Source organism: Tetrao urogallus (genome assembly GCF_951394365.1).
Source record: "Tetrao urogallus genome assembly, chromosome: 5".
In the NCBI taxonomy this organism is placed as follows: Eukaryota; Metazoa; Chordata; class Aves; order Galliformes; family Phasianidae; genus Tetrao; species Tetrao urogallus.
The window spans coordinates 30,882,805-30,903,786 of record NC_136818.1 but is presented as its reverse complement, the minus strand read 5'-3'; the positions used below and the strand labels follow the sequence as shown (position 1 = coordinate 30,903,786).

Below are 20,982 nucleotides of genomic sequence, written 5' to 3'. Positions count from 1 at the left end.
GAAATAATAATAAAAAAAAATCCTGTTTTTTCAGGATGCTTGTATACGTCCAAAAGAAGTACAGGGAAAGAAATTACTATAGGGAAGCAAAAGGCAGCATTTGTATTCAGTATTTATAATGTCATAATTGCCATAAATGTTTAAATATAGAACAAACGTGCAACCACAATTAGCTAATACAAGACTCTGACCTTTTGCCACAGGAGAATTGGATAAATTTTCCATTGCTACTCATGATGTGCTTGATAATGCAGAGGATTTACAAGAGTTTGAGAGCACGGCGGGATTAATTTGCATTAAATGTGCTGATGCACTGAAACATACCACTGAGGTACTCAATCTAAGGCTTAAATTTTGGATCATCTTTTTCCTATGTATTTCTCTGAGCTCATTGTCCACATGGACAACGAATCCTGCAGACTTCTCCTTCTTCAACACGTCTTATTCTCCCCCTTGGTTTGGGGTTTCTGCTGCTACTGCTGAATGTGAAAACTGTGATGATGTCTTTGCAGTGTAAAGCTGGTGGTCTCCACGTCATTTTTATTATTCCAATAAACAGTAATATTTAATATTAAGCTCCTGATAGTTTATAGAAAACAAACAAACAAACAAAGAAAAAAAAAACAAAAAACAACACGTGTCTAACCTTAATCTCATTTCAAAAGTAGAAAAAAAATCCAGAAGCTACCTGGATTTTTTACTTCAAAAGAGAAGATTCATGTTGAGATGCTGAGAACGGGCTAAGAACACCCTGTCCTTCAAATGTAATAAAAAATGATTGCACATGAAGCCACAAAACCACAAAGATTTTGTCTCCCATCTCAGAAGGAGCTGGATATGCCAGGCAGGAAGCTCAGCCTTCCAAACAAACCCACCACAAGAATCTCCTAAATGCTTAAGAGAAGAGGAAAAGCATGCAGTTTTCCAAGGCCGGCAGCTTGCAGAGGAGCCATTTTTGCTACACACCAGGGAGATCAGCGCTGACACAACTTGAAGAAACATCTTAAATATCAAAGGCCCCAGGACTATTGATTTGGTAGAGACCTGCTGGAGCCTTCAGTTTCAATCATTCTTTGTTGAAATGGTTGACACAGAGTAACCATCAGCCCTCTATCTTTATCTGCTTTTTTTGCAAGCAGAAAGAATTTCTGCCCCCTTCTCTCAGGTTTTCACTCCACTTCTCACTCTGTCTTTGAATACTCATTGCCTTTTCACCAGTGCAAAATTCTCCAGATTGATCTCTCTGGGAGATGCAATGCAGTAAATGGTTAGGGCACTGTTTGCCAGTGTAAAGGTCCACATTCACTGATAAAATTGAAGTTGTCTGTTTTACTGAAACGGTGGGGGGGGGAAAAAAAAAAAAAAGCAGGCTGAACAGCAAACCTCTATCCTAGTTGGTGCAAAAATCCCCAGAATACTGAATGCTTGTAAACCTATAGGTGCTACTGAGGTCCCAGTGGGACTCCCGTATGGTGAATCTGTGTGACATCTTGCCCTGTGTTAGAAATGAATCTCTGGAGGGAGACATAAATCTTTTCATTTGTTGAATGGGAATATATTACCTCTTCAAAAGACAAGAAAATTCAATAAAGAGCATGGTTAAATAAAGCCAAATGCCATGATGAAGAAGTGATGTACAAATCTAGAGACAGGAGAGGTAAAATTGATTGGAACAGGTCATTTTGTAGGATTCTTATGCAGGAAATGATCTGCATCTCAGTGACAAAAATAACAGCAGAAATCTTGTCTGTAACTAAATGAGTCCAGTTTTGAAGCAAAATAAAATAAAAAAGACATAGTTGTTTTTATTTTGCATACATAGATATTTTGCCTATATGTATAAGATAAATACATGCATACATATTTTGCAATATATTTGGCCCAAGTGTTGCAGTGATGGGATAGATGGGATATCACAGTCAGATTTGGAACCACAGAATGGCTGCACTATTCTGTAGGTACGAACTGGGGAGGCTACATGGGAACAATCAGACTCCTGCCTTTTATCATATAATCATAGAAAGGCTCGAGTTGGAAGGGACCTCAAAGTCCACCCACTTCCAATCCCCTGCCATTCCCATTGAGCCATTGCCTCCCCTCTCCTCTTTGCTATGATTCAGCATGATGCCCGTGCCCAAGTCAGCAGGCACTTTTTGGCAGCCTGAGTCATCACAATGAGGCGACCCAAACAGATGGGTCACATACATTCAAAGAAATTCCCTGAAGAGGATCTGAAGTCAAGTCAAGGAAATGGTCTTCATTTTGCTGCTAATAATTTCAAGTCACAGGACTACATTTAAGTTTTCAGCAGTGAAAAACATGGTGTTTAGGTAATGGTGTTTAGGTAAAGAAACTTGAAAAAGTCCCTTATGAAGTGCGGTGAAGATGTGTTGGTAGAGAGTTGAGCAGAAGTGGAATGCTGCAAGGATGGGAAAAGATGCAAGCACGGGTGAGGAGAGAACAGGAAGAGAAAAGAAGTGGAGAAGGAGATGGAAAAAGAGAAGGAAAAAAATCAGGACAACAGAAGAGATCCAGTCTCCCTTCCTTATTTCTAAAGGGCTTCTCCTGGGCTTTCTGGGCTTGCATAGAAATACTGGAACCACTCCAAAAATGTTGTTTTACTTTATGATGTACAAACTTCTGCAACTTCTGAAATGCAGTGCATTCAAGGCCTGATTTGTTACCACAGCTATAATTCACTTACAAATTAATATGGTTTTACCTCGGTGCCTTTTTAAGCTTTTTGGGAAAATTGGATACAAAATCTAAGGCTGAAAGAAAGAGCAAATGCATGAATCTGAGTGTTCCTTATCCTTCCTCTTTCTGTTTCTTTCTCCCTCATCATAAGTTTCTCTCTCTCTCCATATGTTTATTTATAATAAATTATATATGTATGTGCATTATATAAAATACAGTGTTAGCAATTTCTGTGCAACTTCGGTGAGAACTTTTCAGATAAAATATAAGCTGACCTTTACACTTTGATAAATATTCACCAGATCGTTGAACAATCCCCAAAAGAAGGTTTTACTCTCAATGAGAATGAGTGAAATACTTCAGCCTTGTCATATTCCAGATGTTGACTGAGGATGTACTATTTTGACTACCCTGTCTTCTATTCCTGTATGATCTCCTTGGAGGAGTAGACCATAAAGAATCTCTCCAATTCCCCTTTATTGCAGATGTTGTGCCTCTGGGTTGCAGTTCTTACTTGGCTGTGGGTTTTCCAAGACGCCCTACGACTGTGCATTTTCCCTACAGAGCTGCTACAGATGCCGTCCTCTGTGATACTCTTGTCCAGACACTTAAAGCCATGAAAGACATGAAAGAACAACAGACTCATGTACATGAAAGTGGGCCTGAACACACTTAATCCTTCCTTCATTTTTGCAGCTAAAATTAAAGTCACACTGAAAAATCCCCAGATTCTAACAGACAGAATGGATGTATTTGAACATGGACTTTTTCAGTTTCTGGACACTAGGATCACAAAAACTTTGCTCATAAGCTTCAGAGTGTTCTGCTAATCCTCAGGGCAGCTGGCCTGGCTCCTATCTAAATGAGAACATACAGTGAGCAGAGTTTTTCTGAGTAAAAATATTTATTTTACTCTGGAGATGTGGCTTTTCCTGAATGCTCAGCAACAGTGATTCTTTAGGAGCTGGCCACAGCCTTTTCTTGAAATCTTCTACACACCACTCACAGGCGAGTTCTTGTTGCTGCTGTCTGCTGCTCAACACCCCCTGTGGGCACAGTGATACCTTGATACCAACAAAGATGGTACTTAGGAGCTTTCCCATAGGACTTTTGGTAGTTGCAGCGTGTGTGCAATATTTGGGAGGAATGTAGAAATCAGTGCTACCATGAAATGTGAGTATCTTTGTGTCACAGCCTGGGAGCTGAAGTGCAAACGCTTTTGCTTGCTAGGCATGTACATGGTCCTTTATTTTCCAGATAGATGTATCTGAACCAACAAAAATAGCAGCAGCTGTTGCTGAGTGCAGCACTTGGGTTGCACATAGGCTAAGGAGAAGGCAAACTGAGATCCCCTAATCCCAACAGCTGAGCTGCTGCACCAACCAAGTGGACGCTCTTCCCCTTAGCAGAAGAATACAGCCTGTTTTAAGTATTAAATATGTTTATGTTCTCTCTGGATGAAACAGACTTCCTATAATAATACTCGTTGCCTTACACCTTGCTTTTATTTTTTATTTCTTGTTGATAGGGAACTGGGGAAATATCTTGTGCATATTTATGCTTCAAAGTATTTCAGATGTCTCCATTAAGAAGATACTTTGCGCATCTCCTTTAGGCAGGATTTAGCTGCTCTCCTGACCTAAGGCTTAGAGAGAAACCGTAGCATGCATCACCAAATCATAACAAGCATGCTACCCTGTGCTTCTTCTTATATCCTTCCCATCTCGTGCATCATGTCACACGACAAATTTTTGGTTAGCTCCATGCTCACAGCTGTTGGAAGAAGAGGTGGGATAAGTTCACCTGCTCTAAAAACAGCAATGTGTTTTTGGGGTCCATGTGTGAACAGCCACAGTGATTGCACTGGATAAGACCAGAGACTTAAACAAATGATCTCAAGATAAAAAAAAAAAATAAATCAAAAAGTGTGAAAAATAAGTTTTAGGGATACACCAAATTTTGAAGGCTGAATCAAGAATGAATTATAAACAGGCAGCAGAGTGGAAACTGTCCATGCTGGTGTCCTCATTTGCTTTGAAAACATCTCGATCCAAATGCTTGGTAAATCACTACCACATCCCACCACACAGCACAGTCTGAGTGCTATGGGACTCCTTGGGAAAACAAATTGCAGAATTATACTCTATGAGTACACATAAGTAAACACAAAATCTGTAACTCTAAGTTTTGATCCCTGTACGGAAAACTGCTATTCAGTGCTTGACAACATGTACAATTAAATTTTTTATAAGCAAGGACATTGGGAAACAGATTAAAATCAGTGCCTTTCTCTAAACCCCAGAGGTAAATATTATTTTTCAAAAATGTCTAGAAGGAAAAGGCTGAAAACCTGTGAGGAATGCAAACTGTTTCATGCATAAAATCATTTCAATAAAAAGTAAATATCAGAAGAAGGGTTGTATAGCTAAAATATGTTAAATCTAATGGAAGCATTCACTACTGTGGCTTTTGGAAAAGACCTAAAGCCTCCAACGCCGTGCATGATTTTGGCCACACTCCTGAGTTTAGCTTTGTCTGCAAAATGGCATCTATTTCTGTGTCTTACTCCTATCTTCAGCCTGAGCCCAAGCCTTCAACTTAACAGCTTGAAACCTCATGAGGACCCTGATGCCGTTTGATGGGCAAAAATAGCACCCCATTTTTCCTGCCCTTGGCAGCATCCATTCTATTAACAGACAAGTTCCAAGAATACAAAATCATAGAATGGCTTGGGTTGGAAGGGACCTCAAAGATCATCTGGTTCCAACCTCCCTGCTGCAGGCACTGAAACATATTTCAATCTACAAAGCAACACTTGCTCAGCTTTATTCAAATCCATAAAGAATTAAAAATTAAGGTAAAAATAAAGAAAAACAGAATCTTTGCTGTCTTCCATTCCCATCTGAGAGTATCATGTAAAGGTTTCAAATTAACGCTTTGCACATAGTCAAGAAGAATTGGCCAAATCTTCAAAGGCAGCATTTTTCTCAGCTCCACAATTTCATTGTCATCTGAATGTGGGATTTGCTCAGATGCATGATCTTCAAATCCTTCACTAAAACATCAATTTTCTCACCTTGACTGCACTCAAAATATCCAATCTTTCAAAAGGAAGGAGGCCAAAGGATTTTTAACAATTAAAAAATTAATATTTCAAGGATCTCAAAGAGAAGACTGATCTCCATAATGAGAAGCTTCATAATAAGCTAGAATGAAACGACAGCTACAGAATTGGAAATTTCCACTAATAAATGTCTGAATTATGCATCTGTCACACTATTGGAAGACAATTATAGGGTATTTTTCCTTGCCATCCAATTAATTCACTAAAGCTTTTGTTTACAAAAAAAGCTAGAGGCTATAATAAATTTGATTGCACTGCATCATCTGTGGCTAGATTTTTCTTAAAACATAAATAAAAATGAAAAATGCCATACTATCCATTTAAGAAAGGTCTCACATGCTACTAGTGAAATTTGGCAGAAATCAAAGCTTGTTTGTGCTGCATATGTCTTTATCAATTTCTATTATAAAGGAATTTAGTTTTTAGTGTTCATCATTAAGATGATATGATGTTCTGAGGAGGACTTCAAAGGCATCTGTCTAGTATACAGCACCATTAACTGCTTTCATTAATGGCCTGGATAATAAAATAAGGAGAATATTATTAGCTTTGCAAATACTAAAGCCAAACCAGAGAGGACGGTAAGTGCTTTAGTGAAGAGCAAGGGAATTCAATTTAAATTTTACAAATCGCAGTGATGGCTTGAAATAAAAGGGACACAATTCAGTCACAGCACAGGCATTTTGTTGCAGCTGTCTTGCTTGCCCTGACCATGGGAAGGCCCATGTTAGATAAAAGCACTTCATTTGGGGTACTTCTAAAAGAGAGGAAAACATCTGGGGAATGAGTAAACATGATGACTGCTGCCCCAGAAAGCATGAATTACTGGTAAAACTCAAAAGAAGAACTTATTTTTCCTGAAGAAGAATATTTCAGTGATAACAGTCTTATGTGACAGCATGCTATCATGTGATAGATCTTCAAATGTATATAACCATACTGTAAGGAAAGAGAAGAAACTGCCTCCGAGTCTGCTTGAGATAAAAACAACTTAGGCTGGCTACAGCTGGGAGGTGTTAAATGGCAGGGAGGCTTTTCTTGCAGCAAGGAATGGGTAGGCACTGGGATAACTTGCTTTGGGAACCTAATTTCCTACAGACTTTCAATGTCATATTATTGGAGACTGGTTGGATGTGTTTGATTCTGCCACCGGGTTAGAGGTAATCTCTTTAGGTCCCTTCCAGCCTGAAATATGGGCTGGAAATGTCACTGACTTCTGCAACACCGCTCAACATTTGAATGTCTGAAGAGTTCTGTCAAGTCGGAGCTAAGTGTTGGGCTCATCCTCAATCTGCCAGTTTCCACCACTGCTTCCAGAATGCCCTGAGCCATGTGATTGGGTGTGGAAGGACCGTACGATTTGTACAATTTTGTAATAACAGGAGCAATTTAAAATCTCCTTCCTCCATCTGAGCGATTGCTCAAAGCAATAACTGAGCACATCAATAGAAGCAAGACATGGCTGCAGGCCTGGGCTGATTCCTAGGCTACCCGTGCTCAAGCATCACCTACATGAACTGATTTCTGAGCAATAATTACTCTGACCCCGTACATTCAGACACCCTCATACATTTATTTCACAGCTGTCTAATATAATCTTGATTTAAATCCAAAACTCCTGATGTGGAACAGATGAATAGAAATATAAGGCTAACATTAAAAGGAAATTAAAGAACAAAGACAAGAGCAATAAAGTCCAGGAGAGATGATTTATGAAGGCTGAGCACACCTGACCTACATCTCCATGCTCTGCAACATGGTGCTTTCCAGGACACAAACCTGAGACAATAAATTCATTCGTTACTATTGTGTGTTACTGAGGTGTCCAGATGTCAACATAGAAGATATTTAGCTGATACAGTGCTCGGAAGACGAGCAGCAAAAAATAGTGGATGCCCTCAGTTAATCCGTGCTATGAAAACCAAGGATCCCAGTCCTATTATTTCCCTTCTGTTGTGCTATGGATGGAAACGCAGGAGGGCTGCCCCAGGAATGTGGCACCAGGCAGCCCAGGCAAGGCTGTAGGCTCTCAAAGCTGCCTGAAGCTGTGGCAAAGTCCAGCTGCAGAGGAAGGTCCAGAACAAAATCTGTAAGGACAAGGCATGTTGTAGAGGCATCAGATAGCCATTAAAAATCCTAGCCAGCCACATACAGCAGCAATGCAAAGCTACACACAGCAGCAGTGCAAATGCAGAAAGTAAAATGACCTAGAAAAGGTTCCAGGAGATATGCGCTTACTAGGACTGGCCACCACAAGAGACCATAGGGATAAGCTTTCTATTAGAGGAATAAAATCAGAATGAAAATATATTTCTGAGTGTCATCTCCACATAATTGAAAATTGCTTAAATAACACTCTGTCTGGCCTAAAAGACACGTACCAGCATATAAATTCACTGATGGGATGAACTCTAAAGACAGACAGCATACACAGTGGTGCCCAGAATACCAAAGCTTATTTACACAAACCATGCCTGAGCACTAAAACGCAGGCAAATGGGAGCATTGTTTGGCCCTGGCCAGCAAAGCAAAGCCCAGACATTCCAGCTTGCAGCCAGACACCACCAGCTTCAAGGCTATGCAGATACCCAGGGGTTTGCCTACAGCAGCCAAGGTGGAACTTCCCTAAAATGCACTTGGTTAATTCGATCAATTTTATTCTTGAAAAGTGCAAGAAATGGGAATGTTTCTCAGGAACAAATTCCAGCAGTGCTGTGCACTAGTACACTTAGGGAATAAAAGAGTCAGGTCCTGCACTACATTTAGCATGAGTTCATTTATAGTCTTGAGCCATAACAAATATTTTCTGTACACAAAGTGTACAAAATTGTACAAAGATGTAAACTGTGAGAGGTGGCAATCCTAAGGCTCAGTTTTGATGAAAATAATAGTTTCTTGCTTTGATAACATGATGACCTCACTTTCCAGTAGTCAGCACTGAAACAGTAATTTGGAAAGGCAATTAGTTTTTTAAAGCCAAGAGAGTATTAAAATAGCTTTTCTTGGTAATGAAGAAAAATAATGAAATCCAGAGCATTAAGTTAAGCTTTTCAATATTTTCATCCTTCTGTGTGTAATTCACTATTAATTAGGAACAGCTACAGTCTCTTTAGCAGAAGGATAGGACTACTTAGTGATGTAATCCATCTTTTTTCCTGAGTAACCGAAATCTCACTAACTGTAATCTAAGGTTCTCTCTCCATGCTGTCACTCCTAGTGACTAAGTGTATGTTTTTATCACATCATTGCAGGAGCAGTACCCACAGAAGCCCTTTGATTCTTTCACATCTTCCTCTTCCCCATCTCCTTTCTCTTGAATACTAAAACACCTTTCCCAAAGGAAAACTCTTCTATTTCTGTCCTCTCCTCCTGCACGTGGTAGGATCACAATGCAGGGAACAACTGTCACCACTCCGCGTGAGCAACTTCAGTGCTACCGACAAAGTGACAACAGGAGACCAATAAGGGGAGTGCTTTAAGCTGATGAGAAGGCTGGAGGCTCTGTCTGATTCACTGGTGTACTTATAATTTGCCCAGAAAATGACCTAATAGCATTCCCCTGCTTCTAAGAGCAAGGCCAAGGGATGGTTAACTCAACCTTAAAAACTCCTACAAAGGTGATGGGAATTTTTCTCCCATTTTCCCATCTTGTAGGTGGTGTTAGGGCTTCTGATATTTGGAAATAGCTGAAAATGTAAATATTTCCACCAGATTCTGATTTGATAAGTTGAATTGACAACATGTTCATTATTACATTCATCTTATTTATTTTTTGTCAGCATCTTAGGGCTTACAAATTAATTCTGACTGTAGCCCAAGGTAGAGGACTCATGACCACCAATAACACAGTCCAGTTTTCACATCTGTGTGGCTTTAGGGTTCCTGGAGCAACCCCTCGTGATAACAACCTCACACATCCTCCCCTGATGTACTCAAAGCTTGACAATACACCTCCAAAATAAAAATTAGAAATGAAAATAAACCTAGCAAGCTCCTTCCCAAGCTGCAGAACAAGCCCCACAGCATCGGGTCCCTTGCTACAGGTTAAGTGGGGTTGAGAAGCTGATGGTGTTGCTAACTTAGGAAACAAATCTCCTGAGCTTTATGATGTGGAAGGGCCTTCAGGAGGAAGGTTCAGAGCAACCTGAATTAAACTCCTGCTCTGAAGTGGCCTCGGCAGCAGATGACTATAGAAGGAGCAGGGAAAGGGCATGAGCTCTGGTCATTGCCTTCCAAAAAACAGTTGTTAATATTAAATCAATAAACACAGAATAAAGGAAAAAGGGAGAAATCAAAGCTCTCACTGATGTCCTCTCTTCTGCATTGTTTTACATAAAACCAAATAGGAAAAGTTAGAAATTAATCACACAGAAGACTGAGTTGGACTTTTAACATAGAAATTACCCATCACATCAGGAGTAATTACCAAAACACTTATTTTGCAGGTTTTCCAGATCTCAGCATTAAGGGCATAACATTAAAAAGTGCTTCAGGCTCCCATACAATTGCAGAGCAAGGATTTCCAGTGAATTTTGTGATGGTAGCAATAACTGCTCACTTTTCTGCCTCTAACTTACAGGAATCCTAACACACGGTACTGGCATTCAGTATCAGAAACTCCTCCTTGGTTAGCACGCGGATGTAAACTAAGCTCCTTCTTTCTATAATAAATTTTTGTTTTTATGTTAGATTACAAGTGGGCACATAGCGGCTGCCTTTCTGGTCTCCTCTTGCTCAGACTTTGCTTTAATGAACTGGATAGCTCTAAATCCAAGCAGAGCAAAAAAGCAAGCTCAGTTTTTGCCTTTCCACTAAAAGTCAGCAAAGAACATTTTTCTATGAGTTGTTATTACAGTTCAGATATTAAAGCTACAGCTTTTGTAGATCTACATCTAGACCTCAATTAGAAACTGCTCAAAGGAACATCAAACAATTATTTCAGTTTCGGCTACGTAAGATTTTAGGTTTCTCTTTCAATTTTAACATTGTATGACTTGTTAAATGTATGACTAGGTTCTTGCTAAATGGCAGTCAATGTCATAAACAGTTCTGCTTCAATGTATGATCACTTGCAGAGAAAAGTATCCCTCTCTCCTAAAATGAGCATATAGATTTTTCACAATTACTGCGGACTGTTTGTTCATTCAATTGTATCTACCCAGAAATATGATGCAGCATTCTTCAACCATTAGAAAACACAGAATCCTGTCACATACTTCTCTTCCAGGAATTCTGGTGTAATAATGAAGAGCAAAAAAAGCACTCATAACACAATACAGGTTCCAGACACACACAGTTCAGAGAAGAAAAGGTTACCTACCAGTTCAACTCGTCCAAAACCTCCAACTCCAAGGGTGTCAATGATGTTGAAATCAGACAGTTTCAGGTTGGCGAAGAAGGCAGCTTCGGCTTCATATCTGGATTTTTTTATGCGAAAAAATGGAAATTTCTTAGAGGTGCAAACATGAGTACTGCGTAATACTGTACCCGCATGGCAAGAGTGGGGAACAGTCTTTACCTGCTTTATTTCCATCTTATCTCTTAGAGTTTGATTCACGCTCATCATTTCACTGGTCCCAATTAGAGCATAACTCCAATTTGCATGGTTTGCAAAGTGCGAGAAGCAAACGTACCTAATGCATGCCTACAACGCACATATCTGGTACTGTAATTCAGCTCCAGCTACCCAAGAAACACTACATTTTGACATTTTCTATTGATCTTCTGGCAAAAAGAAGGTTGGCTTTTTTTTTTTTTTTTTTGAGTATTTTTGGAAGAAAAGTCTCTTGTACGAGTTTCTCTTATCCACAGGCTGGCAGTACTTTCTATAAATGTTTATTGAAAGTGGCAAGATCATTAAGTTCCCTGGAGAGAAATCACAGCCAGGTTTTATGAAATCAGATCCGATAAGCTGAGGGCTGGTGTGCAAATGCCTGAAATGAATGACTTCAGTCACATATTAACATTCCTACAAGGATATTTTCACTTCTTTTCCTCCTATAAGCTCAACTTGGAGTAGAAATTCCAGCCCAGAGGTCCCAAAATCCAGATGCTCTCTCTTCAGCTCATGTGCAACTGGCTCGTAACTGAAGTTCACGAAGTTCTTAACTAGGGAAGCATGTAAATGCAACACATGCAAGCCTGCCAAAATAAGCTTCCCATGACTATCCTCATGAATATGATTCCTCAAAAATAGCTCCTTGTCAAGGTTTGTGGTATTTTTAGAAAAGCTCAGAAGGGAAATGGATGATCCACCCACTCCATAAAGTTTGACATTCAGCTGCCGGAGGAGTCCCCGGGCATGTACAACCTTTGGCTTATCAGTGACACAGACTTGTATGGGAAAAGAGCACTGATGGTATCATGAAGAGAGGCATGGAAGGTGGAAAGGGGCTTACAAATTCAGCTTTCATGTTTGTCTTTAGCATATTATCTTGCAATTAACAAACAGGTTGTAATCCACTGTTTCAGCCAAATGCTTCATTTGAGCATGATAAACACCAGAGCAAAGATAAAATATCATAGGATTAGCCATGAGTTACCTGTTTTTTTAATGTATTTGATCCATCATGCCTGCCTCTGATCTAATTCAGTAATGGGATGGCATTGATTTGCTGACTTAACTCCCTTCTAAACAACTTTATTGTATTTACATCTGAAATGGCACTGGGGGAGAAAGTGGTAAACACATTTGTGGTAAAAGAGAAGAATGAAGAGAGGTGTCACAGAAGGTGAGAGATCACACAGAAAAGCCTGAAAAACAATGCAATAAAGCACAGTTTTATCCTGGGGGGTGGGGTACTGTCAACAAACTAGATAAGCTCTGCTTTATTATTTATACTGTCACCAGATCCCCTCAGTGACCTTGCTCCTGTGACCACAGCAGCCTGACCGCATCCGATTTTGGAAAGTAATCAGCTCCCAGCCCGCTATGAACTTGGGATAACCTTGAGTGCCACAGCTGCTTATTGATCACTTCACTCTGATCATCAGGTGCGTGCGTGTTAAACCCAGAGCTGAATGAAGCACTGCTGAGTGAAAGACACATTGGTACGTTCCCTTCTAAATCACAAAAGACATCATTTTAGGGGTGACAGTGCAATGAGATCGGATCTAATTTTCATGATGAATGTACAGATAGTGTATGAGTATCTTTTGCTTTCCTGACCAGTTAAATACTTCTAATGATTTATAATTGCTAGAAAGATGAAATCCCAGCTTGGAAAATTTCCATTCAACAGCAGAACAACTGAGGCAAAACTACTTGTCCAAAAAGCAGTGCTAAATTTGCTCAAGGCTTGGGATGCTAGAGGAAAGCATCCTTCGTGCTCAGGGAGGCAGGGAACCAACGATCCCCTCTTCTCTGCTGGACAAGCCGTGAGGATTGCTCAATGCTGAGCAAGGAGAAGACGGCACATGCAAAACAGCAGCATATCAGAAGGGCTAGGGTCTCCAAATACAGGAAGGAAGGAGGAAAATTATCCTGAGTAATGGCTATATGAAGATGATGCACAACACACATCATGTGACATTATAGGACAAAAGTAGGTGAAATGTGCCCCTGTACTGGCAGGGCAAGCAGGATGCTAGCTCCAGTCCCTGCAAGTTTCACCAGTTCCTCTGGAAATGCCAAGGCAATGAAGCCTACAGAACAAATTGGATGCAGTTTTCTAGGCGTCTTGGAAACAAAAGAAATTCAAAAAATACACCGTGAAAAAAAAAAGTGTGAAATCAAGCATGCAAGCCCTTCACACGCTTACTAATGGCAGTCACAGCTGAATTCTGTTTTATCCCCAGCAACAAAGGTCAAAGTCCCCTTTCAAATCAAACTCCTACAGACTAACAAACCGGACTGACATACTTCAGTCATGGAAAGCTTAGGAATAAATCTCTTCAGTCCCTTAAATAATCAGTTTCCAAGTTTGAATATCCTCAAGTCATTAAGTAAGTGACACAGCAGAGCATAATACACATCCTAAAACTCGGAATATGTGTTCAACTGTCGTATTTCAACTTTGTTCATTTGAGCACATCACTCTCTAAACAAAAACTACCAGGGCTTTGAAGGGCTTTATGCCCTTCATAAAAATCTAGGAAAATATATAAGGGATATCTTAATTTTAACCTACACTGGGAGAGCAGTGCAAAGAAATACAGAAATTCCCCAAAAATATTGGTGTGTCTATAGGAATATGCTCAGATCTGCTATATTCAGAGGATGTTTGGAATATTCCCTGGGAACATAATAGAGATAGGATGAATGGCAGAGAAGGTCTGACCACACCTGCAAGCCAACAGGGAAATAACACAGCATTTTGTGGGAAAAATATCTGTGTGTCAGGTCAGGGCATATTCACTCTGGGCACTGCTTTGCAGATGCCATGTCTCTTCCCATCTGGTACTCAGAAGTCTAATGAGCAAGGCTCATTCTAAATATTCTAAATAATCAGCCACATAAAGGTAATTCGAAATTTGTCAGAGAGAAAAAAAAAACGTTTTTTTGATCTCTGGATGAGTTGGTGATGGAAAATATTCCTAATTTAAATTCCTACATTAATTGCACACACACACACAAAAACATACAAAAAAAAACAGATACGGAGAACTTGCCAAAACAGAACATGATCCAAATAGCGAGGAACAACAAAAAATCTGTGTTTCACAGTATCTTTGCCAAGTGCCTGCTCTCCTTTAGTAAAGAGCATTTAAAATTAAGGCTGTGATTTTCGGAAGAGCAAGGTATCAGCTCCCACTCTTAATGGGGCTCTTCTGTGTAACATAACAGTGTTTTGTAACCTACTCTATGGAACTAGTCTGACCAAGGCTCACAGTTTGCTCCTGCAGTTAACAGGAGAAGTATCTTTCCCACTGGGAATTGAGAACAGCTGAGAGGAGGAAGTGATCACAGTGAGGTCACATGTGAGCATCATGCTAAGTCCACCAAGCTCTTCTGCAAGGTTTCCTGCAAATCTGAATGACAGTGATAACTACTGAAACCTCATTCAAACAATAGTCTGCAATGAGAACTGACATTCTCCTATGGAAGAGCTGGGGTGTGGGACCACTATTTCTCTCCCAGTAATACAAATACCCTTACACTGATTAAAAGGACTTGATGTTGGCTCATCTCCAGTGTGGACAGGCATGTGAGAAAGCAGAGTTCACAGGCAGATCATGAGTAAATACCGTTGCCCACATGTCCTTTACTTTGAAAAAGCAGCACTGGTGCCACAGCTGAAGTTTTCAGGCAGTGCCTGTTATGCAGAGCAGGAGAGGAAAACGTGGCTTTCTGCACTGCTGGAAATTTCCAACCATTTAAATAAGCAATTGCTTCACAGGACAATGATTACTTTAAAATACATTTTAAGCTCTCCTTCCCAAAAGTATAAATAAACAAAACAAAACAAAACAAAACAGAAGCATCATAACTAGGCAGCTAAAAAGAATAGAGGAGAAAATGATGAGTGCAAAGGTTTGTAATCACCCAACTGTTCAGCTTTACTAAACCAGCTCATGATTCCTATCACATGAACTAAATGTGTTGGGAAACATTAGACATCTGTTACCAAACAGTCATCTTGATATAAAAGTTGGCTTCTCTCCACCTGCGTGCTGCCAGCTAGATGTAAATTGTAACCAAATGGGAACCAACCACCAGCTTCTCCATAAGCAAACATAGTAATTTTGGTTGGATAAAAATCAGGATTTTGGAGCCTTCCTCACTGAGACACTTGTTCATTTAACAGCTATTTTGTTGGCCTTATACTCAGTTTTGTTGGTCCAGTTTCTGTAGCACCCATCATAGAGGCAATGCTCTTTTGCAAACAGAAATACAGAATCTCTGCAAAGACCTGAATAACCTGAGTTGCAAAGGTTGTATAGCAATGATCAGCTCCATCCTGCTAGAAAGCACATGTCCAGTGAGCCTGAGAGCCACAAGTGGGGTGGGGGAAAAAGTCTCACAAAAGCAAGCTGTACTTTGGTGTCTGCTAAATTAGAGTTCTATCTCAGCGCATCTCTACATCATTCTTGCAATATGGCTACTTTCTTTCTAGCATTCTGCTTCAACTGATGCTGCACTTGTGATTCTATGATTCTATGTAAGACAAAAACTCAAAAAGCCTCAAATTGTCACTGCTGTCAGTATTTCTTTCTGTACTCCTGAACATACACGTTTTAGCACTGGCAAAATAACCAACCTGGGACTACTTGTGGCATCCAGCTGCTGTTTGGCTGACGGCTATCCTGAAGTCACAGAAAAAATTCTGGAGAGATTAATCCTATTAAGAGGGATGCAATTCCAAACATGAATGAAGAGTGGCAGAAGATATGGATCGGATTCATGTAACAAGGAGGCTTCGTGTCTGAAAGCCATGCGAGGGAGAGTAGATGTGGCAAATGGTCCTACACCTCCCAAGCCCTCCCTGGCCAGCCCTTTGTCTGTCTGCTATGATTGTTTCAAAAAGCAGGCATTCCGGAGTGATTTGGGAGAACAGGAGGTCTATGAATGGTCATATGGGTGAAAGAGCAATAAAAAGCACCTCATGCGTTTCCATGTGATCCTTACCTTCAGCTACGCCCTGTTTGTGTGGGGCTCAGAGGATTAACCACAGACAGAAGCATGGCACAGCGACACTGTATTTTACACAATCAGCAAGATCCAGAGCCTGGAAATGCCTGAAAGCAAATTCTGGAGAGGCATTGAGAGCAAATCTCTATCCCTTTATGGTGCTGCCACTCCTCATCTCAGAGTCCCACCCCTGTGCAAGACACTTCTGTTCCAGAGTCTGATCAAGATGCAGCTCCATTGGAGTCAGCACGTGCTTGGGTGGGGAGATGCCCTTGGACAAACCCCAAAACCAAGGGTATAAACTTAGAACCCTGGTGGGAAAACTGCAGTCTGGCTGATCCCACAAGCTGCAGAGCAGACTTACAGTGGGCAAAAGGGAGATGCTCATCCCAAAACTACAAGGCAACAGTAGCAGAGAATAAGTATTTCCTGAATCCCCTCCTTCCCTCTGTGCGGGAAACATCTATGTTTGGTGTTTCTTCCTCTTGTATCAGTTGTCTGTCCTCTCATGACATGCAAAGCACCTCTTTGCTTTCAAATGTCCCTTTCAGACACGTCTTGTGATTAGTAAGAACAAAAATAGCAAGAAGAAGACTGGCTTCTTACCTACTTTACCGTTGGTCACGTAACATTACAGAAAAGCTGAATTCATTTCAAACTCCAACTCATTATTGCAATTTATTAGCTCGTTCACAAATACATAATCACAAAATTGTACCAGGACATCTCTATGAAGAGTGAAAGCAGGAAGACACTGATCAGAGACACCAAGCTGTTGGATAAAAGTACCAGCACCAAATGATTGTGGCTTGTTCCATCAGCAGCAACATTAGCCAGGGGCACTGACGTGCTATCATCCTAACCCCAAAAGGGACTTTCTGCTCTTTCACAGAGACACAGGGCTGAGGCAGGTTAGTATGTCCATAATTACTTTCTGCACAGTATTTGCTAACCTAATGTTAACCCATTCCTGGGAGGGATGGGTGTTATCCACAGATTTTGACCTGTTAGGGTGAGGATTTTCTTGCAGCTGAGGATTTACTGCCCTCCATCAGGTGAGAGCATGGAATAAAAACACTGATCTTCCACTCTTCTGTTTTTTTTTTTTCTTCTAATTGCAAACAACTCTGAAAAAGTAAAAGGTATCTATCTATCTACAGATACATGAAGTTGTATAACTACCTGCCTAAGGATACTTGGAGATGTAGATCTATCTACATACATCTACAGATACATGTAGGTAGAAATAAAACTTTTACTTTTTCGATGTTGTTTGCAATTAGAAAAAAATTGAAGACTGAAGATCAATACAATATTTTCCTCCTTGCTCTTCCTTGGTGGAGGGCAGCAAATCGTCAGAGGCAAGTCACCTGTAGAAAGGCAGATATAAGGAAAAATTATGATAATGGTAACATAGCTTCTCCTTAGTTCAGGTCTCCTTCTTCCAGACCACCTGTCTGTGGTCAGCAGTGCAGTGGCTTTAATTCCTGATTTAGCTGCTACCACTTCTTTCTGTCTTATACCTTTGAGTGAAAATCCAAATCAGAGAGATTTCATTTGGATTTTTAAAAGCAATGTGCTAGGGACGACCATGCAATTGGAAGCTGCAGCTGCATGGACAATTGCATTGAAAAGAAAGGTGGTCTTTCTTTTCAAGTTCATGATGTCCGGGCTGTGAATTTCTCTTTGACCTACCAGCACTTGAACTTGCTGTGTACTTGCCTTTAATGACTTTCAAATCAGGAGAAATAGCATACCTCCTGGTTTAGATTTTCTTACAGAAAGTGAGCATTTGAGTTGCAGCTAAAACAGACATTAAAGCTATGGCATCTCTAACTTCCTCTGGAAGGGGAAGGAGATCTGAAATTAAAAACATAAAGTTAATAAACTACCAGAGAAATGATCTTCCCCCTGTTTAAAAGTGCGTTACTTTTCAATTAGAACTCTGCAAGGTGAACACAGTGTTTATTAAGCTATGCTCATTGTGAGTTGTTTCAACAGTTAAGCAAATAAGAGATTTGTTTGAATTATGGGGTTTTAAAGACTTTCTGTCACGCAGAGGCCAATTTCCCTGAGAAATGTAATTGAATGTACTCAAATACAGTCAGTTACAACAGTTGATAAAGACTTTCTCATCACCCCAGCTCTTTACAAAATCTTAACTTTGAAGCTAACATTGTTGAATTCCTAAATGTGACAAAAGCTTGGTAATATCTTCTTAAACAAATTATGCCCATTATTTTCTGTGCCTTCTGCCTAGCACAAGCATGAGCACTGCAGTGGGACCTTATCTGAACACAGGACATGCACAGAAGAACTTCATTAGAAAAAAAACCCTGCAGACCAAATTTTACAGTTTTCCGTATATCTGTTGAAGGAACCCATCCTCTTGTAATATGGGGCAATGCATCACTTCTTTAAAGTGCATCTACACATGCATATGTGTCTACACTCACAATTAACTTGATGAGAAAACCCCCCACTTCTCTTCTCTAGCAGATGCAACAATCTCTTATGAACATGGGTGTATTTTGATTGCCTGCCTCCTGTTATTACTACACAGTATTATTCACTCATATGCCGGAAAAAACAAAAATTTTCTTGGATGAACCAAACACGATTTCTTCTCTTGCTGTTCTGATGAAACAGTTTGCATAAGCAGAGTTTCTGTATCAATAATTAACAGGATTTATTTTTTCTCTGTTAAACAGAAAAAAAGAAGAAATACCTGCTAATAAAAACTCATGGCAAATGTCTGATTGCAGTATAAAAGCCTGAACTGAAGCAGTTGCATACAGCTAGCAGTCCTCAAAACATCTCCTTTTCTTGGTGCCTGCATCACAGGCACGAGAAATCTGACAGCTCTTGGCATTGGTCTGGGTCTGCAAACAGGTGAGAAAACTCAAAAGAATAAATGCATCACTTTCGACTGGCATATACACCATCAGCTGAGTGGGGGTTGATAACGCTGCATGTGAAGGAGAATTCTTTCAACAGAGCACAAGATTATCGGGGTGCTTTTTAGGGAACCGAGTCCTTGGTTTTCAGTGGAATTCAAAGGAAGGTGAAAGTAAAAACCCAAAGAGGTATCTGAGTTTTGCTTGAAAATTCACCAACAAGCTCAGATCACTGCCAGCCTATCTGCTTGCTGTGCTGAGCTCTGAACTCCCACCACATGTGCAGGCAGTGGGAAGCAAAGCAGCAACATAGAGCACTGCTGTGCCCATAGTGTGCCCACCCAAATTACCTGCACTGCTTTGCAAATGCCCTGCTGAACTCAGGTGGGTATTACATCAGCCTGGGCTCCATTTCCCAACTGTATCAGTGCTACCTACACATCACCAAAATGTGCATTTTATCTTCTGGATCCATGTGGTTCTCTTTTTTTTCTCTAAAGAAACAGTCCGATGCTTCCAACAAGACTCATTCAGTGTCCTGTTTTGGAAAGTATACCATTTCCACTTTTGTAATATTCCTAATATCAAGAACATCCTGAAATAGTTCAAACAACAGTATAGACTTACAAAACCAGAACTTTGCTCAATTTTAGTTAAAAGGGGTTGAGGGAGGAAATGGAGTATTCCTTCCTTTGGTGGTGTTTCCTGCTCTGTACAGTATTAAAAGACATTGTGCAAGGGGACTGGCTTCTTTTTTCTTTTTCTTCTTAAAAACAAGCAAACAATCAAACAAAAAAACCCCAAATTCTGGGTGTTGCTAGCTAGAGAGCAAAGAAACAGTTCTATGATGTGCTCTGTGCCATTGCATCTGTATCTGGGCTCAGCACTGACAGCGCTACTGTGTATGGCAGGCTGGATTAAGCTGGGGGTTAGCAGTAGAAAAGGAAAACACAGACAACCTTCTCCAATTCCGAGACAGGCAGCAACAGCACCACCTGAAATGCCACAGGAAACAAAACTCTAAGGAAAACCAACATTTTCTTTGTGCTTCAAACATTGAATTGTACCTCCAACACTCCAACTGGACAAAGGTAGATATTATATGCCTTAGCTCATGGCATTGCACTGAGTTTCATGTCGTGGCCATCCCATCCCCTCCTAAGACTCCTAAGAAAGCTTAGCTAACTCCTAAGAAAGCTGTTGTTGGCGTTTTACACAGCTGTGCTCATTACAAGTGTGGTGGAGTTAAGAACAAATTGCAAAGAAATGTTTATTGTGCTCCATGATACATACACTGCAAAGAGAAAACCCTTCTATCTGGCTGATGAGAATAAACTGAAAGCCCAATGCACTTCAGCTGGCTTTTTAAATCTTTGCTATTCCAGCACCCTGCTGCATTATGCCTTTTATGCCTTTTATGCCATTAATGGCCTTCTTGGCACTTTTCTCACACCACTGTGAATAAGCAACTTTTTAAAATAAAATATTCAATTTATGCTGGCAAGTTGCAGCACAATTTCTAACATCCCGTTGCAGGCTGACATGGCTTGAGTCCAATGCAGTTCACTGTAAGCTGGCCAGGACTTTTGCTCATAACATATTAATTCCTGGTTTACTTTTCCTAAGTCACGGATCAGTCCTGAGATCAAATTCAGACTGAAATTCCCAAATTCACCAGCTAAGCCAGCTACAAC

At 40.3% G+C, this 20,982-nt stretch overlaps 1 protein-coding gene across 2 annotated transcripts in view; it reads right to left on the bottom strand.

Annotated features, from left to right (window-relative positions):
• The window catches only part of PRKG1 (protein kinase cGMP-dependent 1), a gene marked incomplete at both ends in the record, with an annotated part of 385,856 nt that overhangs the window by 16,147 nt on the left and 348,727 nt on the right, over positions 1–20,982 (bottom strand). For both annotated transcript variants that reach the window (XM_079535711.1, XM_079535712.1), the window contains one exon: positions 11,142–11,238. In XM_079535711.1, the coding sequence (XP_079391837.1) occupies positions 11,142–11,238 (97 nt within the window). The remainder of the gene's footprint in view (positions 1–11,141; positions 11,239–20,982) is intronic.